This window comes from Artemia franciscana, chromosome 1 (genome assembly GCF_032884065.1).
Source record: "Artemia franciscana chromosome 1, ASM3288406v1, whole genome shotgun sequence".
NCBI lineage: Eukaryota > Metazoa > Arthropoda > Branchiopoda > Anostraca > Artemiidae > Artemia > Artemia franciscana.
In genome coordinates, this window is record NC_088863.1 from 3,410,978 (window position 1) to 3,436,561 (window position 25,584).

At 35.0% G+C, this 25,584-nt stretch overlaps 1 protein-coding gene across 4 annotated transcripts in view; it reads left to right on the forward strand.

Moving 5' to 3' along the window:
* The window catches only part of LOC136043983 (coiled-coil domain-containing protein 50-like), a 200,203-nt gene that overhangs the window by 79,807 nt on the left and 94,812 nt on the right, over positions 1–25,584 (forward strand). For all 4 annotated transcript variants that reach the window (XM_065729091.1, XM_065729085.1, XM_065729079.1 and 1 more), the window contains one exon: positions 609–747. In XM_065729091.1, coding sequence (XP_065585163.1) covers positions 609–747 — 139 coding nt within the window. The remainder of the gene's footprint in view (positions 1–608; positions 748–25,584) is intronic.

Here is a 25,584-nt window from a genome sequence, read left to right on the forward strand (position 1 = left end):
CTTTGTAATTTAAATAGTACCTCCCCTCTCCTCGGAAGAATCAAAGGACAATAAACAGATTTAAAATAAGAAAAGAAGTTAAAAATTGGATATTCTTAACTCACTGAAAGAAAGTGAGTTAACTCACTTAATCAATTTTCTATTCGCTTCTTTATCTTTTTCTTTTAATTTGTATTTTATTATTTGTCTGTCCGTCCGTCCATCTTTATTTTCTTATGTTCAGAAATTTTCAGCCTGAATTGTCTCGTCCTTTTTCTGGTGTATGATCATTTATCCCCTTTTGTACATATTTTAACTAATTAGATTGTACACAATCCCTTGTTTGTGCCAGAGACGACGCTTTCTCCTCTATCCTGTGACAGCTTTAGGATGTCAATCGTGACACCTTTTCTGCTTCTTTTTATCTTTCCTTTTATTGTCTTCTCTTTCCATATTTCACCATCTATCAACCTTTTTTTCTTGTGTCAAATGCGTGTAAGATTTTCAATCTTAGTAATTTCATTTGCTTTTGGGAATGTGAAAGATTTCCCCCTGTCATTTGACTAATTTGATTGTTCTTAGTCCCCTATTTATGTTCGTGATAATCAGTTTTCCCTCCATTATCGTAGTTGAAGCTCATTATGGTGGTAACCGGCAAAGGAATCGAGTTGTACGCGAAGATCATCCGAGGGCACGCCAGGAACAAGAAAAGGAAATTGAAGAAGCTTTAGCAATCAGGAACCTTCAGGAGCAGATATCAAGAGATCAGTAAGTTTTTATCTTTTCTAAAGACTGTATTTAAACTTGTCAGGTTATTTGCCTCTGGCTGTGCGTGATGGAGTTTTATCTTGTAATTGTTTTTTATTAAGAAAAAATTGTTGTTACCAGATAAATAAAAGGAAAACAATGACCAGGATTGCCGACTGAACAATTATTCTCGCAAATGGCAAGTTTGGACTATATTAAGCCCAGTTTCAACGCAGTTAGATTACCTATCCCTGGATTCCCAATGATGCGATTTCACGCAAAAACGGCTGTTTTTGTGTGAACCCACAACTTTCTTCCGTTTTATCTGCAAGTCTGTGCGTCACAGCTGTTCAGCGGCTGCGCTGAAATATTTCTATTGAGCCTATCATCTATCCCTATCCCTGGATTCCCATAAATTACCCATCCCTGGATTCCCATTGATACTATTTTAGTCCAGGACTTTTAGGGTTTGACCCGGACAAAATTGCAATATAAATGAAAATGGTACCAAAATGATCAGAAAAAAATTCTGTACCACATACTAAAAGTCTCCATAAATCCGAGTGGGGCGAGTACCCGAAAAACAGGGGAAAAGGGGGAAATGCGGGGGAAAATGGGAAAAATGCCGAACATGCCCAGAAAATAGTTTAAAGTGAGTTTTCTGGGGTTTTCACATACGCTGATTACGAAATTGACACCTAAAATTCAGTATAGAAAAAGAGTACTACGGAAAACAGGGGAAAGAGGGGAGAAAAGAGAAGAATACAGGGTAGGGGTAGAAAGCGGTTTGAAAGATATTTTCTGGGGTATTCCTATCTGGTGATTACGAAATTGAGAAATAAAATGATATAAACAAATCGATTAACATAAAACGGGGAAATGGGGGGGGAGGGGAAAAGGGAAATATACAGGGTAGGGGTAGAAAGCATGTGGAAATGTGTTTTCTGGGGTTTTTCTATCTGCTGATCACGATACTGACCCCTAAAATGAAGGAAAGAAAACGAGAACCATGAAAACCGAACAAAACTGGAGGAAACAACGGAAAAGGGGAAGGGAGGCCTGACTCCTGAGCCAGCTGCTAATGGCTAATAGTAGGCCTATGGACAAAATAACTCGCTTAAGTATCAAACTTGTACTTTCTTGAATCACAGACATTTCTTACAACCATTTGAATTACTAAACATAAAGAAAACAACCGCTTGGCAGTTATATATAAAATGGCTATTATATATAAAATTTGCACTTTCGAAGGCAGTATAGTTGACTTGAAAAACACAGCATTGATATCACTAGTCGAGCTCCTCGTCTTCGACAATCTCGTTGTCCCTGTTCAAACAGTTGATACCCTGACATTCTCCGCACGCGAACGTACACGCTAATCCATTTTTCTTGCAGCTGCGTCGCGAGTTCTCGCAGCCTGTCTTACAGTTGCATCTCACGACACTCAAAAGAGTCTGAGGTGCGGGCAACAAATGGGTCATCACAGGTGAGTATTTATGGTCTCTGAGGACCCAACTCCAGTCAGCCGGGTCGAGGTCAGCTGGTTCCCCTTTCCAACGGGATACCTGGAGGCGTACTCGCTGGGAGTGGAATGAAGCTGCAGCTTCGGTTGGCGGAAGCCTTTCAGGCTTAACAAACGCCGTAGTATTAGACGAAGAAACTTTTTCCAAGAAAATTCGATGTCGCAGCTTAGTGAGATCTTCGTTTGGTCGTGCTTTATACAAGCTGAGGAGAAGATATTCACCCGCTTTAACAATTTCATCTTTGGACGATGATTCATCCAGAAACACTTTGCATTTTTTTTTCTGAACACTTCGCTCTTCTTCAAAAGAGGTAGCACAGCTTGCTTTCCAAGTCCGAAAACTCGTGAGGTCGTGTCACATCCCAAGAGTGCGTGCCCTACCAGAAGCAGCCTGGATACTTCTCCCATTTTTTTTTGCATTTCGTTGAAACTCTGTTTGCTTCGCTGAAACACTTCGTTGAAAGCAGAAAACTCTGAAACAATAGTTCTTGGCAACGACACAGACCTTCTGATTCTACTCTTGAATCACCTCCCGCCTAATGCAAAAACACTTTACTTCGAATCGTCAACGAATGCAAAAGAAGCGATAACACGGTTCTGGTGCCTCAACGAAGTGCAAAAAAAAAAAATGGGAGAAGTATCCAGGCTGCTTCTGGTAGGGCACGCACTCTTGGGATGTGACACGACCTCACGAGTTTTCGGACTTGGAAAGCAAGCTGTGCTACCTCTTTTGAAGAAGAGCGAAGTGTTCAGAAAAAAAATGCAAAGTGTTTCTGGATGAATCATCGTCCAAAGATGAAATTGTGAAAGCGGGTGAATATCTTCTCCTCAGCTTGTATAAAGCACGACCAAACGAAGATCTCACTAAGCTGCGACATCGAATTTTCTTGGAAAAAGTTTCTTCGTCTAATACTACGGCGTTTGTTAAGCCTGAAAGGCTTCCGCCAACCGAAGCTGCAGCTTCATTCCACTCCCAGCGAGTGCGCCTCCAGGTATCCCGTTGGAAAGGGGAACCAGCTGACCTCGACCCGGCTGACTGGGGTTGGGTCCTCAGAGACCATAAATACTCACCTGTGATGACCCATTTGTTGCCCGCACCTCAGACTCTTTTGAGTGTCGTGAGATGCAACTGTAAGACAGGCTGCGAGAACTCGCAACGCAGCTGCAAGAAAAATGGATTAGCGTGTACGTTCGCGTGCGGAGAATGTCAGGGTATCAACTGTTTGAACAGGGACAACGAGATTGTTGAAGACGAGGAGCTCGACTAGTGATATCAATGCTGTGTTTTTCAAGTCAACTATACTGCCTTCGAAAGTGCAAATTTTACATATAATAGCCATTTTATATATAACTGCCAAGCGGTTGTTTTCTTTATGTTTAGTAATTCAAATGGTTGTAAGAAATGTCTGTGATTCAAGAAAGTACAAGTTTTATACTTAAGCGAGTTATTTTTTCCATAGGCCTACTTATTAGCCATTAGCAGCTGGCTCAGGAGTCAGGCATCCCTTCCCCTTTTCCGTTGTTTCCTCCAGTTTTGTTCGGTTTTCATGGTTCTCGTTTTCTTTCCTTCATTTTAGGGGTCAGTTTCATGATCAGCAGATAGAAAAACCCCAGAAAACACATTTCCACATGCTTTCTACCCCTACCCTGTATATTTCCCTTTTCCCCTCCCCCCCATTTCCCCGTTTTATGTTAATCGATTTTTTTTATATCATTTTATTTCTCAATTTCGTAATCACCAGATAGGAATACCCCAGAAAATATCTTTCAAACCTTTTTCTACCCCTACCCTGTATTCTTCTCTTTTCTCCCCTCTTTCCCCTGTTCCCCCGTTTTCCGTAGTACTCTTTTTCTATACTGAATTTTAGATGTTAATTTCGTAATCAGCGTATGTGAAAACCCCAGAAAACTCACTTTAAACTATTTTCTGGGCATGTTCGGCATTTTTCTCATTTTCCCCGCATTTCCCCCTTTTCCCCTGTTTTTCGGGTACTCGCCCCACTTGGATTTATGGGGACTTTTAGTATGTTGTACAGAATTTTTTTCTGATAATTTTGGTACCATTTTCGTTTATATTGCAATTTTGTCCGGGTTCGACCCTTTTTTGAGCTAAAAGTCCTGGACTATTTCAGGCAAAAACGAAAAATACTTCATTTTTTCTATTTTTTCCGAATTAAGGGGCCACCACTGCCCCATATTCAAATCGGAAAACGACTATTTTAAATTTAATATGGTCCGGTCCCTGATACGCTTCCAAATTTCATCGTCCTAGCTTACCTGGAAGTGCCTAAAGTAGCAAAACCGGGACCGACAGACCGACAGACAGACAGAATTTGCGATTACTATATGTCACTTGGTTAATACCAATTGCCATAAAAAAAAGGAAAAAATGACCAGGAATGCCGACTGAACATTTATACTCGTAAATGACAAGTTTAGACTGTACTAAATCCAGTTTTAACGCAGTTAAATTACCTATCCCTGGATTCCCAGTGATGCGATTTCTGGCAAAAATGACTGTCTTAGCGTGAACCCACGGCTTCCCTCCGTTTTATCTGCAAGTCTGTGCGTCACAGCTGTTCAGTGGCTGCGTTGAAATATTTCTATTGAGCCGTTGAAAATTATATCTGTTATTCTAATTTAAAAGCTTTTTAGAACCATAAATTGTAAGTTACTGAGAAATTAATAATGTTTATCAAAGTTTTCCATTATCCATTGACAAAAAAAAGAGGGTCATATTTATTTAATCCAAGGTTTGAATACTTAGCGCCTGGGGAAATTATATTAGCGTTTGATTGAAAAGACGTTTGCTATCGTTTATATATATATTCTGGGAATATTGTGAATATGCGAATTTAAGAGTCAATCAAGTAGTTTAACAATGGTATAAAGAAAAATGTGGTTCAGTTCATATTTAGTTCGATTGAGCTGATTCTATTTAATTAAATTAAAAAAAAAACAAGTTTTTTTAACTGAAAATAAGGAGCGACATTAAAACTTAAAACGAACAGAAATTACTCCGTATACGAAAGGGGCTATTCCCTCCTCAACGCCCCGCTCTTTGCGCTAAAGTTTGACTCTTTCTCTCAAATCTACTTATTAAAACAGGGAAAAACTTTAGTGTAAAGAGCAGGGCGTTGAGGAATTACTAAAAAATACTTTAGCGTAAAGAGCAGGTATTTAGGAGGAGATGAACCCCTCAGTGCCTAATAATTTTCATTTGTTTTGTTTTAATGCTGCTCCTTACTTCCATTTGAAAGAACTTTTTCATGTTTATCTTTTCATTATTTTTTGTTTTAAATAATATTAGAAAATCCTGCGCCCCTTCATGGAAATTCTCTCCTTCCATGACAAATTCCTCCATGGAAAGATCCTCCCATGTAACGTCCTCCCCTCAACCCCCTCCCTATCCAAGAAAAAATTCTCCTGAAAACGTCTGTACACTTCCCAATAACCATACTACATACTACATGTAAACACAGGTCAAAGTTTGTAACTTGTAGCCCCTCCCCCGGGGAATGTGAGGGAGTAAGTCGTCCCCAAAGACACAGTTATTGGAAGATACCATGGAAAGATCCTCCCATGTAACGTCCTCCCCTCAACCCCCTCCCTATCCAAGAAAAAATTCCCCTGAAAACGTCTGTACACTTCCCAATAACCATATACAACTATACAACATGTAAACACAGGTCAAAGTTTGTAACTTGTAGCCCCTCTCCTGGGGAATGTGAGGGAGTAAGTCGTCCCCAAAGACATAGTTATTGGGTTTTTCGACTATGCTGAACTAAATGGCTATCTCAGTAATTTGACCCTTCGACTTTGGGAAAAAATGAGCATGGGACGGGGTCTAGGTGCCCTCCAATATTTTTGGTCACTTAAAAAGGGCACTAGAGCTTTTAATTTCCGTTAGAATGAGCCCTCTTGCAACATTCTAGGACCACTGGGTCAGTATGATCACCCATGGAAAAAAAAACACGCACCCGTAATCGGTCTTCTGGCAAAAAATACGATTCCATGACTTTTAGGGGGTGTTTCCCCCTATTTTCCAAAATAAGGCAAATTTTCTCAGGCTTGTAACTTTTGATAAGTAAAACTAAATTTTACGAAACTTATATATTTTAAATCAGTATAAAAATCAAATTCTTTTGATTTATCTATTAGTATCAAAATACCATTTTTTAAAGTTTCGTTTACTATTGAGCAGGATCACTCCTTACTACCGTTCGTTACCACGAACTGTTTGATAAGCTGGTGTCAATTATTCTAAAAGTGAAAATAGATCCAAGGCCTGAGCTGTTCCTTTGCATTTGATTCTTGTTGCATTTTGAACTCAATTTGAAGCACAATAAAAACCTTAGGATGACACTGGTGTTGCACAGGGTTGACAAGACTGTACCCTGATGGAATAGTCTAGGTATCAATGCATATTAATTTCCAGGGAAATTAATATGCAAGATTTCTATTAGGTATAGCTAGCCTAGGCTTATACAGGTTAGCCTTTTGAATATTGCTTTTGTCTTCTAGAACTTGATTTAGCTTAGTCCTATGTATTTTTTGTTAAAATATCTCATAATATGTTTATGAGATTAAAATATTGTGTTTCTCTGTCTAAATATTTCATAATACCTTTTGCACTTCAACAGCTGCAGTGAATCGTTTCTGTGTGAACATTTTTACAACTTTCCAGCATCATCTATCTGTGAGCCGTCTTTGTTGAAAATTAAACAAAAAAAACAAGTTTTTTAAATAAAAGTAAGGAGCGACATTAAAACTTATAACGAACAGAAATTACTCCGTATATGAAAAGGGCTTTTCCTCATCAACCCCCCCCCTTTTCACGCTAAAGTTTGACTTTCTCTTAACTGTACTTTTTAAAACAGTAAAAAACTTTAGCGTAAAGAGCGGGACGTTGAGGAGGAAAAGCCCCTTTCATATACGGAGTAATTTCTGTTCGTTTTAAGTTTTAATGTCGCTCCTTACTTTCATTTTAAAAAAATTTGTTTTTTTTTTGTTTAATTTCTGGACGTTTTTGAATTAATGCATGTTTTGATCTTGGCTCTCCGCCCATAAATAATTAAAACAAAATTGCATATTAATTTTTTTTTTGGCAAAATGGCTTTTGCATAGTTTTAATCGGAAGATTTTGAGAAAAAAGGAGCGAGAGAGGAGGTCTAGTTGCCCTCCAATTTTTTGATTACTTAAAAAGGCAATTATAACTTTTAATTTTTACGAACGTTTTCATAAGTAAAAAATATATGTAACTTACGAATTAACTTACGTAGCGAACTTCTGTATTCGTATGTTTTTATTACGTATATGAGGGGGCTCACCCCTCGTTGATACCTTGCTCTTTACACTAAAGCTTAAATTTTCTCCCAATTCCTTAAGAATGATCCCTGAATCACAAAGGCCGTAGAATAAGTAGTTGTAATTACTAAAAATACTTTAGCGTAAAGAGCAAGGTATTACGAGGAGGTGAACCCCTCATATGCGTCATAATGTCTGTTCGTTTTCAGTTTTAATGTTGCTCCTCACTTTCAGTAGAAAAAAGCTTTTCATTTTTAATTTTTCATTGTTTTTTTAAATAATGGTAGAAAATCCTGCGCCCCCTCCATTGAAAGTCTCTTCTCCCATGAGATATTCCTCCATGAAAAGATCCTCCCACGTAACTCCTCCCCCAACTCCCCCCCCCAAACCAAAAAAATCCCCCTGAAAACGTCTGTATACTTCCCAGTAACCATTACTATATGTAAACACAGGTCAAAGTTTGTAACTTGCAGCCCCTTCCACGGGGACTGCGGGGGAGTAAGTCGTCCCCAAAGACATAGTTATTAGGTTTTTCGACTAGGGTGAATAAAATGGCTATCTCAGAATTTTGATCTGGTGACTTTGGATAAAAAATGAGTGTGGGAAGGGGCCTAGGCGCCCACTAATTTTTTCGGTCACTTAAAAAGGGCACTACAACTTTTAATTTCATTTAGAATGAGCCCTTTCGTGACATTCTCGGACCACTGAGTCGATACGATCACCCCTGGGAAAAAAAAACAAATAAATACGCATCTGTGATTTGTCTTCTGGCAAAAGATGCGAAATTCCACATTTTTATAGATAGGGGCTTGAAACTTCTACAATAGTGTTCTCTGATACGCTGAATCTGATGGTGTGATTTTCGTTAAGGTCATATTACTTTTAGGGTGTGTTTCCTCCTATTTTCTAAAATGAGGCAAATTTTCTCAGGCTCGTAACTTTTGATGGGTAAGGTTAATCTTGATGAAACTTATATATTTAAAATCAGTATTAAAGTGCGATTCGTTTGATGTAATTATTGGTATCAAAATTCCATTTTTTAGAGTTACGGTAACTATTGAGCCGGGTCGCTCCTTACTACAGTTCGTTACCTCGAACTGTTTGAAAGAACTGAAAAAGAAAAAAGAATTGAAAAAAGAAAAAAGAATTCGTTTAAAAAAGAATTGCATCAATGGCAAACAAGGGTTTATTTCAAAGGGTATATCTTAACATTTATTAGATATTGTTTCTGTGTGAACTTTTTTTCGATTTTCCAGCATCCGGCATCAGTGAGATGTCTTCGTTAAAAAAAGAATTGAAAAAGAAAAAAAAAGAATTGAAAAAAGGAAAAAGAAGTCGTTAAAAAAATTGCATCAATGACAACCAAGGGTGTATCTCAAAATTAACATTTATTTAATGTAGTTTTTGTGTGAACATTAAATTTAAAAAAAACAAGTTTTTTAAATGAAAGTAAGGAGCGAAATTAAAACTTGAAACGAACAGAAATTACTCCGTATATGAAAGGGGTTTTTCCTTTTCAACGCCCTGCTCTTTACGCTAAAGTTTGACTCTTTCTCTTAATCTCTACATTTTAAAACAGTAAGAAACCTTAGTAAAGAGCGGGGCGTTGAAAAGAAAAACCCCTTTCATATACGGAGTAATTTCTGTTCGTTTTAAGTTTTAATGTCGCTCCTTACTTTCATTTAAAAAACTTGTTTTTTTTATTTAATTTCTGAACTTTTTGAATCAATGCATGTTTTGATTTTGGCTCTCCGCAGAGGAATAATTAAAACGAAATTAGTATATTTATTTTTTTTGGCTAAATGGGTTTCTCATAATTTTGATCGAATGATTTTGAGAAAAAAAGAGCGGGGGAGGAAGCCTAGTTGCCCTCCGATTTTCGGTTAATTAAAAAGGCAACTATAACTTTTAATTTTTACGAATCTTTTTATAAGTAAAAGATATACGTAACTTATAAATTAGCTTACGTAAAGTACTTTTGTATTCTCATGTTTTTATTACATATATGAGGGGGTTCGCCCCCTCGTCAGTACCTCGCTCTTTACACTAAAGCTTAAATTTTGTCCCAATTCATTAAGAATGACCCCTGAATCACAAAAGCCGCAGAATAAATAGTTGAAATTACTAAAAATACTTTAGCGTAAAGAGCAAGGTATTAGGAGGAGGTGAGCCCCTCATATGGGTAATAATTTCTGTTTGTTTTAAGTTTTAATGCTGCTGCTTACTTCCAGCTGAAAAAAACTTTTTCATATTTATTTTTTCATTGTTTTTTTTTTTTAAGTAATGCTAGTAAATCCTGCGCTCCCTTCATGGAAATTTTCTTCCCCCATGACAAATTCCTCGATGGAAAGTTCCCCCAGCATATCCCCCTCTTCTTAACCCCTGGCTCCAACCAAAAAATTCTCCTGAAAACGCCTGTACACTCCCCAATAACCATTACTATATGTAAGCACTGGTCAAAGTTTTGAACTTGTAACCCCTCCCACGGGGACTGTGGGGGAGTAAGTTGTCCCCAAAGACATAGTTGTAAGGTTTTTCGACTACGCTGAATAAAATGGCTATCTCAGAATTTTGATCCGTTGACTTTGGGAAAATAATTAGCGTGGGAGGGGCCTAGGTGCCCTCCAATTTTTTTGGCCACTTAAAAGGGCACTGGAACTTTTCATTTCCGTTAGAATGAGCCCTCTCGCAACATTCTAGGACAACTGGGTCGCTACGATCACCCCTGGAAAAAAAAACAAAAAAAAAAAACAAACAAACAAATAAACACGCATCCGTGATCTGCCTTCTGGCAAAAAACATAAAATTCCACATTTTTGTAGATAGGAGCTTGAAACTTCTACATTAGGGTTCTCTGATATGCTGAATCTGATGGTGTGATTTTCGTTAAGATTCTATGACTTTTAGGGGGTTTTTCCCCCTATTTTCTAAAATAACACAAATTTTCTCAGGCTCGGAACTTTTGATGGGTAAGACTTAACTTGATGAAACTTATATATTTAAAATCAGCATTAAAATGCGATTCTTTTGATGTAGCTATTGGTACCAAAATTCCATTTTTTAGAGTTTTGGTTACTATTGAGCCGGGTCGCTCCATACTACAGTTCGTTACCATGAACTTTTTGATTTTTCCGATTTTCCTGCATCCGCTATCAGTGAGACGTCTTTGTTAAAAGAAGAATTGAAAAAGAAAAAAAAGTGAATTAAAAAAAATAGAATTCGCTAAAAAAAAAGAATTGCATCAATGGCATCCAAGGGTATATCTCAAAATTAACATTTATTTAATATCGTTTCTGTGTGAACATTTTTCCGATTTTCCTGCATCCTCTATCAGTGAGACGTCTTCGTTAAAAAAAGAATTGAAAAAGAAAAGAATTCGTTAAAAAAAGAATTGCATCACTGGCAACCAAGGGTATATCTCAAAATTAACATTTATTTAATATCGCTTGTGTGTGAACATTTTTTTTCCGATTTTCCTGCATCCGCTATCAGTGAGACGTCTTCGTTAAAAAAAGAATTGAAAAAGGAAAAAAGAATTGAAAGAGGAAAAAAGAATTGAAAAAAAAAATAATTCGTTAAAAAAAGAATTGCAGCAATGGCAGCCAAGGGTATATCTCAAAATCACCCTTCTAAAAATAAATTTAGACAAATGTGACAGAAAAAAAAACTCTGGGCCAGGTTTTCCATACGCACATCATTCCTTTTAAAATGACAAGTTTACTCTAAAGAATTCAGTTTTAGGCAAAGTTACATGTTTTGGTTAAAGCTGGGTTAGAGTTTAATTTCAATTCACGCAAACTCTATACAAAAGATATTTGTATCATTTGTGTTATAACCTATCTTTCCCAATACCCAGTGCTTTTCTGTGGACCTAATTGGAAACTTTAATCAAAACTGATTTATCCACTAGAAATTTTAAAATCATAGAATGAACTAATGAACTAATGAGAGGGTTCTCGTACAGAAAAGATCAGTTGAACTCCTGTAAAGGGGCTTAGTCTTATAACTGTCAATCAATTCTATGGTGAAAAACAGTGTAGCCTGTAGCTGTTGGATAGAAACGATCATGCAGAAGATTGAAAGAGTAATTGATTGTAAAAAATATAGTTACTCAAAGGCTGTTTGCTGATCTTGCTAGCTTAAAATTTCAATAAGCATAGTAAATCAAGAGGAATCAGAGGATGGGGCGCCAACTTTCAGAAATCTCTTATATTAGATGGCGTATGCCAAGGGGACGAAATGGTTCCAAGCGCTGCGGGGACTGTGCCGCATATTGCAGAATTATGTGGCGCCCATGGCACTCTGAGATGCACACCATATGATAGATAGGTCGTGACTCCTCGAGTGGAATTTAACTTTTTGTTCTGTATGCTTGCTTAAAATCTCAAAATTCCAATACTTAAAATAATCAAGTTTAGAAAAGGTAGATCCTGTGGTTTATATATATATATATATATATATATATATATATATATATATATATATATATATATATATATATATATATATATATATATATATATATATATATATGCGTGTGTATATATATATATATATATATATATATATATATATATATATATATATATATATATATATATATATATATATATATATATATATATATATATATATATATATATATATATGTTGGTAGACTTCAGGATGAAAATTTGAGAAAAAAAATTCCAGGAACAGTTGAGTACTAAACTTGAGGGTTTAAAATTTGACAATGTGGAAGATGGATGGAATAATTTCAGAAAAACAATTTGTGAAGTTGCTGATGGTGTCCTAGGGAAGAGTGCTAAGACAGCAACTAGGAATATTAGTGAAAAGCTTTAGGTTTAATAGAGAGTAGAAGGGGTTTGTACAAGAATTATCTGAGTGATAGGTCGTATGAAAACAAAAGGAATGTAAAGAAAGTGGAGAAAGCATTAAAATATGAACTAAGAAGATGTGAAATGGAGGCGATGGATAAAATTGCTGAGGATCTGGAAGATGCGGCTAGACGGCATAATAGTAAAATATTATACTGGCATGTTAATAAATTGAAAGGGAGTAGCCAGTCCGGACTTGTCCCAGTTAAAGATAGAAATGGGGCCACAATTAGTGATAAGGAAAAAGTTACAGAAAGATGGGTGGAACATTTTGAGAATGTGCTAAACCGAGATACAGTTGCAGGAAAAGATATAGATGAAAATGAAAAAGTTTGTGATACCTTGGATGTGATGGAAGATTTGTTTAGTGAGGAAGAATTAGCGACAGTACTAGAAGGATTAAAAAATAATAAGGCCCCAGGTGCTGATAGTATGATTAATGAGTTCCTTAAATATGGTGGCTCTGAGGTTAGGAATAAGATACTGAAGATTATGAACATGATTTTTGAAAAAGGGGAAGTACCCAATGATTTTAGGAAAACCTTAATTAAACCACTGTATAAGAAAGGTGACAAGAGTGAGTGTCGTAATTATCGAGGCATTAGTCTGGTCTCTGTAGGTAGCAAATTACTGAGTAATATGATACTTTTTAGACTGAGACATGCTGTAGACAAAGTTTTAAGGGAAGAACAATGCGGTTTTAGAAAAAGTAGAGGATGTGTCGACCATGTTTTCACCCTTAGGTTAATAATTGAGTTGTCAAACACCTTTGGTCCTTAGTTTTATCGATTATGAGCAAGCTTTCGATTCTGTTGATAGAACAGCGTTAACAAAGGTCTTATCGTTATATGGTGTACCAGAAAAATACATTAAAGTGATTTGCGCTATGTACGAGAATAATACTGCTGCGGTTAAGGTAGGAAATGAGGTTAGCAACTGGTTTTGTATTAAATCAGGAGTTAAGCAGGGCTGTGTTCTATCCCCCTTTATATAGATCATTTTGATGGACTTCGTCTTAAGGAGCACAGGAAAGGCAATTGGAGATCATGGAATCAAATGGGGAGGAAGAACGCTCCTGGACTTAGATTATGCTGATGATTTAAGAAATGAATGAATTTTTAGAGGTTTTACGAGTTCAGGGTGCTAAAATAGGCTTGAAAATTAATGTTAAGAAGACTAAGTCACTAAGGCTAGGAATAAGTGAAGATGAACAGGTGACATTAGGTAACGAAAAGATTGATCAGGTTGGGAGCTTCAGTTACCTTGGTAGTATTATTAGTAAAGATGGTAGGAGCAGTGAAGATGTTAAAAGTAGAATAGCTAAAGCTCAGGGTGTTTTTTCACAGTTAAAAAAAGTTTGGAAGAATAGAAAGATAAGCCTACAAACCAAGATTAGAATATTGGAAGCTACAGTGATGACAGTGGTCAAATATGGCTCTGAAGCATGGGCACTCCGAAAAGCAGGTGAAAATTTACTAGATGTTTTCCAGAGAAATTGCCTACGGATTGTTCTGGGTACCCGGCTAACTGACCGTATTTCAAACAGTAGGCTGTACGAAAAGTGTGGTTCAATCCCGCTTTCTGGGGCTATAATGAAAGAAAGGTTGAGATGGCTAGGCCACGTTCTACGGACGAAGGATGACAGATTACCGAAGATTGTCCTTTTTGGCCAACCGTCTGGGGCTACACGGAAAGCAGGTCGTCCTTGTCTGGGTTGGGAGGATGTCATAAATAAAGATTTAAAGGAAATGGGAACTTCCTGGGAGGCTGTAAAGAGGGAGGCTTTAAATAGATTAGGTTGGAGGAGGAGCGTGCGTAGCTGTGTTGGCCTCAGGCGGCTTGGTGCTGCACTGAGTTATTAGTAGTAGTAGTATATATATATATATATATATATATATATATATATATATATATATATATATATATATATATATATATATATATATATATATATATATATATATATATATATATATATATATATATATATATATATATATATATATATATATATATATATATATATATATATATATTATATATATATAATATATATATATCTATATATATATTACATATATATATATTATTTATATATATATATATTATATATATTATTATATATTATATATATATTATATATATTATATTATATATATATTATATATTATATATTATATATATATATATATATATATATATATATATATATATATATATATATATATATATATATATATATAATATATATGTATAATATATACGTATCTATATGAGATACGTAAAAATATAATATACAAAATTCAAATATACCCAAAAAATCAAATGAATTTTTGAATAAAATGACTAAACAATCTAAAGTAAAAATATGTCTTATTGAAAGTTAAATGAAATTGATTCCTGACTGTCAGAGCAATAGAGGCAGGGTCGAGCAATAGGGACAAATACTATACGGAAACAATGGGTAAATTCCATGACTCACAGACCTTTCCCCGGGGAGTATGGGGGGTTATGTTATCTCCAAGGGCATAGCTACTTGACTTTTCAACTGCTGAACAAAATGGCTGTCTCAAAATCTTGATCGAGGACTTTGGGGGGGGGGGGAATTGGGAGGGGGACTAGGTGCCCTCCAATCTTTTTGATCACTTAAAATGGAACTAGAACTTTTAATTTTTGTCCGAATAAGCCCTTTCCTAATATTCTAGGACTGTGGTCAGGTACTATCAACCCTAAGAAAAGCAAACAATCAAAATAAATAAATAAACACACTTTCGTGACCTTTCCAAAAAATACAAAATTCTATATTTTTCCAGATGGGAGCTTGTAACTTCTACTTAAGGGTTCTCTTATACCGTAAATCTGATGGTATGATTTTCATTAAGATTCCTTGACTATTAGAGGGTGGTTGCCCCTACTAGAACTTTTAATTTTTGTCCGTATAAGCCCTTTCCTAATATTCTAGGACTGTGGTCAGATACTATCAACCCTAAGAAAAGCAAACAATCAAAATAAATAAATAAACACACTTTCGTGACCTTTCCAAAAAATACAAAACCCTATATTTTTCCAGATGAGAGCTTGTAACTTCTACAATAGGGTTCTCTTATACCCTAAATCTGATGGTATGATTTTCATTAAGATTCCTTGACTATTAGAGGGTGGTTGCCCCTCTTTTTCGGAAATCCAGCAAATTTTATCTGGCTCTTAGCTTTTGATAGGTAACACTAAACTTAATGAATCTTTCACGTTTGTAATTAGCATAATAAATCGATGCTTGTCTATTGATATCAATATTCAGTTTTTTAGAGTTTCCGTTATTTTTGAGCCGTGTCGCTCCCTACTTACAGTTTGTTACCACGAACCGTTTGACTAGGCTCAGTTTAATAGTTTCTGTCTTATTATTTAAAGTGGGAATAGCAACAGTCTTTATGCGCAAATCATCGTTTATATTTTAGTCTAGAGTATTTTTTCTCTATTATTATTGTTTCCTGATGAATTCAGAAGCAGTGGAAAGTTTACTTCCTGATGTCTAAGAATTGTGCTTCCAACTGTCTTCAGACCGGAACTCCCGAGAAACTCAACACTTTTTCTAAGGTGAATTTTAGTCCCTGAAATTTGTAACCCATTTTCCCTTTTTGTATATTTTAATAAAATTTGCTAGTTCTCTGTTTTTTTATTTAGCAGAACTGTCTTGCTGATTTAGTTTTTGAACTGAAGTTCATATTATATTTATATTTATCTTAAAGTAATTAACCATGTTGAAAATATATAGTCTGGCTAGAGATTTCCTGTGTGTTTTAGTTTCCCGAGTCGGATATAAAAAAAAGTCTGAACTAAAAATAAAGTGTTATAGTTTCTGTTTGCACATTTTAAGTACGAATAACATTATTCCCTAAGCACAAATTTTCCAATGTAAAGCTTGCTTCCTGATGTCTAAAAATTGTGCATCTAACTGTTTTCAGAGTGAACTACTTCTAAGGTAAACTCTAATCCTTGAGAGGTCTAACCCATGTTATCTTTTAAACTAAATTTAATTTTTTCTATTTATATTCATCTCAAATTAATTAGCCATGGTAAAAATATACGTTCTGGCAAGAGATTTCCTGTGTATTTTAATTTCTTGACTCGGATAAAAAAAACTCTTAACTACTAATATACTGTTATAGTTTCTGTTTGTTTATTTTAAGTACGAATAACAATCTTCCCTAAGCACAAATTTTCGCATTGTAAAGCTTGCTTCCTGATGTCTAAAAATTGTGCATCCAACTATTTTCAGAGCGATAATCCGGAGAAACTCAACGCTACTTCTAAAGTAAACTCTAATCAAACAGTTCGTGGTAACGAACTGCAGTAAGGAGCAACCCGGCTCAATAGTAACCAAAACTCTAAAAAAAATTGGATTTTTGGTACCAATAGCTACATCAAAAGAATCGCATTTTAATGCTGATTTTAAATATATAAGTTTCATCAAGTTTAGTCTTACCCATCAAAAGTTACGAGCCTAAGAAAATTTGCTCTATTTTAGAAAATAGGGGGGAACACCCCCTAAAAGTCATAGAATCTTAACGAAAATCACACCGTCAGATTCAGCATATCAGAGAACCCTACCGCAGAAGTTTCAAGCTCTTATCTACAAAAATGTGGAATTTTATATTTTTTGCCAGAAGGCAGATCATGGATGCGTGTTTATTTGTTTGTTTGTTGTTGTTTTTTTTTGTTGTTTTTTTCCCCAGGGTTGATCGTATCGACCCAGTTGTCCTAGAATGTTGCGAGAGGGCTCATTCTAACGGAAATGAAAAGTTCTAGTGCCCTTTTTAAGTGACCAAAAAATTGGAGGGCACCTAGGCCCCCTCCTACGCTAATTATTTTCCCAAAGTCAACGGATCAAAATTCTGAGATAGCCATTTTATTCAGCGTAGTCGAAAAACCTTATAACTATGTCTTTGGGGACGACTTACTCCCCCACAGTCCCCGTGGGAGGGGTTACAAGTTAAAACTTTGACCAGTGCTTACATATAGTAATGGTTATTGGGAAGTGTACAGGCTTTTTCAGGAGGATTTTTTGGTTGGAGGCAAGGGTTGAGAAGAGGGGGATATGTTGAGGGAACTTTCCATCGAGGAATTTGTCATGGAGGAAGAAAATTTCCATGAAGGGAGCGCAGGATTTACTAGCATTACTTAAAAAAAAAAACAATGAAAAAAGAAATATGAAAAAGTTTTTGTTTCAGCTGGAAGTAAGCAGCTGCATTAAAACTTAAAACGAACAGAAATTATTACCCATATGAGGGGCTCACCTCCTCCTAATACCTCGCTCTTTACGCTAAAGTATTTTTAGTAATTGCAACTATTTATTCTGCGGCTTTTGTGATTCAGGGGTCCTTCTTAATGAATTGGGACAAAATTTAAGCTTTAGTTTAAAGAGTGAGGTACTGACGAGGGGGCGAACCCCCTCATATATGTAATAAAAACATGAGAATACAAAAGTTCTTTACGTAAGCTAATTTATAAGCTACGTATATCTTTTACTTATAAAAAGATTGGTAAAAAATTAAAAGTCCTAGTTGCCTTTTTAATTAACCGAAAATCGGAAGGCAACTAGGCTTCCCCCCCCCCGCTCTTTTTTTCTCAAAATCATTCGATCAAAATTATGAGAAAGTCATTTAGCCAAAAAAAAAAAAAAAATATATATATACAAATTTCGTTTTAATTATTCCTCTGCGGAGAACCAAAATCAAAACATGCATTGATTCAAAAACGTTCAGAAATTAAATAAAAAAACAAGTTTTTTAAATGAAAGTAAGGAGCGACATTAAAACTTAAAACGAACAGAAATTACTCCGTATATGAAAGGGGCTTTTCCTTCTCAACGTCCCACTCTTTACGCTAAAGTTTTTTACTGTTTCAAAATGTAGAGTTAAGAGAAAGAGTCAGACTTTAGCGTAAAGAGCGTGGCGTTGAGAAGGAAAAGCCCCTTTCATATACGGAGTAATTTCTGTTCTTTTTACGTTTTAATGTCGCTCCGTACTTTCATTTAAAAAACTTTTTTTTTTTTATTTAATCTCTGAAAGATTTAACCCATTTTCTCTTTGTTTTTTCATTTTTTTATAAAATTTGCTTATTTTCAGTTTTTGATTTACCAGAACTATCTTGCTGATTTTTTAAAGTTGTGTTTTAAACTAAATTAATTTTTTTTATTTATATTTATCTCAAAGTAATCAGCCGTGGTAAAAATGTAGGATCTGGCTAGAGATTTTCTGTGTGTTTTAGTTTCTCAAAAAAGCTTAGAAATATGCTAGATGAACGGCCTCTCACTATGTTAGAAAATAAGTAAAACAGTTCAAAATACGGATGATACCTTTTTATTGACAGGGAATAGATATAAAATCATTTAACTGGATATTTCGAACACATATACAGTGTTCATCATCAGCAGTAAAACTAAAAGACATGAATAAAAATAAACAAAATTTATACCTAATAACCTAATTACATATAGTTTATTGCTCTTATTTTTTTCAATGCAACAGCCAAAGCAAATCTCTTTGACCTTTCGGTTCCGGTTCATTAGAATTATCTGACATATTACGTGGACAGAGGTCATAGCTCTTAAGTGAGGTGATATATACTTTATTTGACCTCAGTAAATTATCATAAATTGAGTTCAATCCAAATTCACCTGTATCTCTGTTTATGGAATTATTCTTGAATAGAATTTTTTAATTTCGATTGTTTCCCTGAAAGTTTGCTTTAAACCTTGGTCCCTAGAAATCAAAGAAACATTTTCAAACAAAATAAAATGATTTGGAAAATTAAAGATATGCTCCGAGAGGGCCGACGTGAAATGTTCAGGTTTAGTATTTTGTTTTAAAGACGATGCAATAGAATTATGATGTTGTAGCAATCTCGTTTTTAAATTCTGGTTAGTACGTCCCACATAACAGCTTCCACAAGTACATGGGATTTTATAAACCCCACTTTGTTGCTCTACGGAAGTCCGATCCTTTCCAGAATTTAAAAAACTAGCCAAAGTATTACTACCTCTTAAAGCTACCTTAAAGCAATTATTTTGTAAATTTTTTTTTAAGTTTTTACTCAAACCTGGAACAGATGGTAGAGAACAAAAAATATCTTTCTTTTCTGTTGTTTCCAGAATATCGTCAGAAAATTCTCGAAATTGTTTCCTTCTTTTCGAAAAAGTCTGGTCAATTAACCAACCCGGATAATGGTTACTTATTAAAATCTCTTGTAACAACAATAATTCCTCCTCAATGAATTTTGGAGAACAAATTCTAAAAATGCGGTCAGTTAAAGATATGATTAAACCAATTTTTACTTGGCGGATATGACCGGAGAAAAATGACAAAAATCTGTTATTGTTAGTAGGTTTTCTGTAAATCTTAAAATCCAGACTATTTTCATCAAACAGTTCGTGGTAACGAACTGTAGTAAGGAGCGACCCGGCTCAATAGTAACCAAAACTCTAAAAAATTGAATCTTGATATCAATAGCTACATCAAAAGAATCGCATTTTAATGCTGATTTTAAATATATAAGTTTCATCAAGTTTAGTCCTACCCATCAAAAGTTACGAGCCTGAGAAAATTTGCCTTATTTAAGAAAAATAGGGAGAAACACCCCCTAAAAGTCGTAGGATCTTAACGAAAATGACACCATCAGATTCAGCGTATCAGAGAACCCTACTATAGAAGTTTCAAGCTCCTATATACAAAAATGTGGAATTTTGTATTTTTTGCCAGAAGACAAATCACGGGTTCGTGTTTATTTGTTTGTTTTTTTTTTTTTTTTTTTTCCCAGGGGTCATCGTATTGACCAAGTGGTCCTAGAATGTCGCAAGAGGGCTCATTCTAACGGAGATGAAAAGTTCTAGTGCCCTTTTTAAGTGACCAAAAAAATTGGAGGGCATCTAGGCCCCCTCCCACGCTCATTTTTTTCCCAAAGTCAACGGATCAAAATTTTGAGATAGCCATTTTGTTCAGCATAGTCGAAAACCATAATAACTATGTCTTTGGGGATGACTTACTCCCCCACAATCCCTGGGGGAGGGGCTGCAAGTTACAAACTTTGACCAGTGTTTACATATAGTAATGGTTATTGGGAAGTGTACAGACGTTTTCAGGGGGATTTTATTTTGTTTGGGGGTGGGGCTGAGGAGAGGGGGCTATATTGGAGGATCTTTCCTTGGAGGAATCTGTCATGGGGGAAGAAAAATTCAATGAAAAGGTCACAGGATTCTCTAGCATTACTATAAGAAAACAATGAAAAATAAACATGAAAACGTTTTTTCAAATGAAAGGAAGAAGTAGCATTGAAACTTAAAACGGACAGAGATAATTACGCATATGAGTGGTTCTAAAAATACTTTAGCATAAACAGCGAGGTATTTAGGAGGAGATAAATACCTTGCTCTTTATGCTAAAGTATTTTTAGTAATTTCAACTATTTATTCTACGGCCTTTCTGATTCAGGGGCCATTCTTAAAGAATTGGGACAAAACTTACGATTTAGTGTAAAGAGCGAGGTATTAACGAGGGTACAAACCCCCTCGTATACATAATAAAAATATAAGGTTATGAAAGTTTGTTACGTAAGTTAATTCTTAAGTTACGTGTATTTTTTACTAATAAAAACGTTCATTAAAAATTAAAAGTTCTAGTTGCCTTTTTAAGTAACCGAAAAATTGGAGGGCAACTAGGCCTCCTTCTCCACCCCTTATTTCTCAAAATCGTCTGATCAAAACTAAGAGAAAGCCATTTAGCCAAAAAAAGAATTAATATACAAATTTCATTTTAATAATTTATGTGCGGAGAGCCAAAACCAAACATTGCATTAATTCAAAAACGTTCAGAAATTAAATAAAAAAACTAATTTTTTTAGCTGAAAGTAAGGAGCGACATTAAAACTTAAAACGAATAGAAATTACTCCGTATATGAAATGGGTTGTCCCCTCCGCAATCCCTCGCTCTTTACGCTAAAGTTTGACTCTTTGCCACAATTCTACTTTTTAAAACAATTAAAAGCTTTAGCGTAAAGAGCGAGGGATTGCGGAAGGGACAACCCATTTCATATACGGAGTAATTTCTATTCGTTTTAAGTTTTAATGTCGCTCCTTACTTTCAGCTAAAAAAATTAGTTTTTTTTATTTAATTTTTTAAAAGAAGGACATCCAGAAAAGGAAGTTTATTATCCTCTTCTAATTCTATTGTAAATTTTAAATCCCCTCAACAAAAATTAAGATGTTCTAAAAAACTTCTTAATTCCTCCACCCCTAAATTCCATACTGAAATTCTGTCATCCGCTAAAGCCTAGTACTAAATCTGTTTCCAATAATAGGGGGGAGGAATGAGAAATCCATAGATTTCCGAAAAAGTAAATTGTACCTTTTCAAAGAATACAAGATTCGGCAGCCACAGTCGTCCAGATCTGATTTTATTACAATGTAAATAGTCTACAGACCAGCGGTCTAAAGCCAATCATCTAGTTTGATGGCGCTAAAGATTCGCCCCGGTGGCAAAACTACCCTCACTCACATCTTTATATCCACTTACATCTACACTAACATATACGATCCGAACAAGAACTAAAAAGATAAAAACTTAATGAGCTGTAATAGTACCTCAAACTTCATTGAGAACTCCCACTCGGAAGACTAAAGACTCAGAAATTCCCCAGATAGTGTATTGTTACATGACTAATTACTGTGAAGTAAACAAGAATTACATGCTAATTTTAATTCAAAAGACAACTTGAAAAAATCAGAAAGACAGTTCTGTTAAACAAGCAAAAAAAAAAAAAAAACTAAAAACAGGCAAATTTTACCAATACAGAAAAACAAGGTGATAATCGTTAAGCATTTCGGAAACTATAACTTACTTTAGAATTAGTGTTGAGTTTCTTAGAATTTCCAAATGAAACAGTTAAAAACACAATTTTTAGACATCAGTAAGCAAGCTTCATCAGTGAACAAACAAAAACTACAACAGTTTATTAGTAGTTCAGACTTTTTTTTATATATCCAAGTCGAGCAAGTAAAACACAAAGAAATCTTTAGTCAGATCCTATATTTTTTACCATGGCTAATTACTTTGAGATAAAAAAAAAAGTGAAACTTAGTTTAAAAGACAACTTTAAAAAAGTTAGCAAGATAGTTTTGGTAAATCAAAATCTGAAAACAAGCAAATTTTATTAAAATAAAAAACAAAGGGAAAATGGGTTAAACCTTTCAGGGATTAGAGTTTACTTTAGAAGTAGCGTTGAGTTTCTCGGGAGTTCCACTCTGAAAACAGTTGGATACACAATTTTCAGACATCAGGAAGCAAGCTTTTCATTGCAAAATTTGTGTTTAGGGAATATTTTTATTCCTACTTCAAATAAACAAACACAAACTATGACAGTTTATTAGTAGTTCAAACTTTTTTTTTATATCCGAGTCGAGAAACTAAAACACACAGAAAATCTCTAGCCAGATCCTACATTTTTACCACGGCTGATTACTTTGAGATAAATATAAATAAAAAAAAAAATCTAGTTTAAAAGACAACTTTAAAAAATCAGCAAGATAGTTCTGGTAAATCAAAAACTGAAAACAAGCAAATTTAATTAAAAAATGAAAAACAAAGGGAAAATGAGTTAAATCTTTCAGAGATTAGAGTTTACTTTAGAAGTAGCGTTGAGTTTCTCCGGATTATCGCTCTGAAAATAGTTTGATGCACAATTTTTAGACATCAGGAAGCAAGCTTTACAATGCGAAAATTTGTGCTTAGGGAAGATTGTTATTCGTACTTAAAATAAACAAACAGAAACTATAACAGTATATTAGTAGTTAAGCGTTTTTTTTTGTCCGAGTCAAGAAATTAAAACACACAGGAAATCTCATGATAGAACGTATATTTTTACCATGGTTAATTAATTTGAGATGAATATAAATAGAAAAAATGAAATTTAGGTTAAAAGATAACATGGGTTAGACCTCTCAAGGATTAGAATTTACTTTAGAAGTAGTCCACTCTGAAAACAGTTGGATGCACAATTTTTAGACATCAGGAAGCAAGCTTTACATTAGAAAATTTGTGCTTAGGGAATAATGTTATTCGTACTTAAAACGTGCAAACAGAAACTATAACAGTTTATTTTTATTTCAGACTTTTTATTTATATCCGACTCGGGAAACTAAAACACACAAGAAATCTCTAGCCAGACTATATATTTTCAACATGGCTAATTACTTTAAGATAAATATAAATATAATATGAACTTCAGTTCAAAAACTAAATCAGCAAGACAGTTCTTCTAAATCAAAAAACGGAGAACTAGCAAATTTTATTAAAATATACAAAAAGGGAAAATGGGTTACAAATTTCATGGGACTAAAATCACCTTAGAAAAAGTGTAGAGTTTCTCGGGAGTTCCGGTCTGAAGACAGTTGAAAGCACAATTCTTAGACATCAGGAACCAAACTTTCCACTGCTTCTAAATTCATGAGGAAACAATAATAATAGAGAAAAATACTCTAGACTAAAATATAAACGATGATTTGCGCATAAAGACTATTGCTATTCCCACTTTAAATAATAAGACAGAAACTATTAAACTGAGCCTTGTCAAACGGTTTATGTAACTCAGCTTCTTTCCAGGATAAAAAAATACCCCTCCTCAAGAATTTCATTAGTAACTACGACCAATTAATGGTAAATATTAAAAAAACGAATAACATAAAATGCCACTTGTATTTGTTCAAGTCAAATTCGTCCTTAATGTTAAAAAATAATGTTATAAAGGAACATTTAGATATAATGTTGTAATGGATCCCTCTGAAACAAACACATTCAAGACAACTCTGCATCTGTAACATGGGGGGTTACTCATTCGAAAAAAAAATTATCTGGACAAAACAATTCGGAATATCTTAATCAAAACAAAAATCATAGCTTATGTTTCTGTTTGAGTTATACTACTCTGCGCATGTAAGATGGTCGAAAAATGCAGAAGAGGCGATAGCTTTGGACGTGTTCAACCACCGTTGCCAGTGTTGTATTCTCTTCATTAATAGATAGAACAGAACATCAAATAGTGAAGTGAGAATGATGTTGTGGCCAATCAGAAGAACTCTCAACCATTATCAAAAGACTTTGCCTAAAGCAGGTCTACCACCCTACGTTGTGGCATGACATGTCGGGGTGTCCTTGTTTGCAGACCAGCAACCTCCTAGAAACAAGAACCAGGAGGTTAAATGAAGAGCTTTTGGCAAAAACCCAAAGAAGATGTGGAGCCATTGGAAGTTTCCGGGGACATGATCGAAGATGGACAAAGCCTGGCTAAAGATCGCCGGAGAAGCTGCAGTTCGTCGAACGAAATGGTCGCCAAAGACAATTCCAAGGTCTTTTAGTACCGGACAGGACAGTACATCATTTTCTGGTTCCCACTGACAGTAGGTAAAGTAAGACAAAAGGGTTATTTCAAAAGGTTAGTTTTTTTTCCACTGAGAACTGCTTGGTGGAATTCTTTTCCAAAAGATGTGCTTCGGCTTTTCGTTTTATTCACTGGCTGAAAATCCCCTTGTTCGGTTTTGTGTTTTTTTTTTAATTATTTTGTTTGTTTTTGGTCGCTTATCATTTATTGCCAGTGTGATCCTGGAACGTTTTTAGTATTTTCTCTTTCTTTACAGTGTAGATATCCCTTACGTTGTGAAGAGCTCCTTCCTATGTATAATTAGGAACATTAGCTGCTTTTTCGTTTGGGGCTCTAAAATCTGAAGTTTTGCCCTGGAGACTGGTAATTTTTCCAGTGGAATATCATTAGTGTTGATTGCTAGAACTAAGTTCGGCAGGATAGCTTTCAGTAACTTGGATGTACTGCTGAAGTTTTATTCTTAGCTTCCATATAAATCTTCTGTTTGAGGGTTGAAGTCGTCTTGGCCAAATCCAAGATTGCACAGTTTTAGGAAGTTCAGTATGTTGAAAAAAAACAAATATTATTCACGTGGCATTTGTCGTTAAAATATTCGTCTGAAGAATAGAATTTTGTAGAGACAGTGGTGGAAAAATTTGTCACACTTGGAAGGTTTTGTGACTTGAATTTAAGAAGTAGAATATTTCGGTTGGTGTTAATGATCTTGTGTAAAATTTATTGACCAAA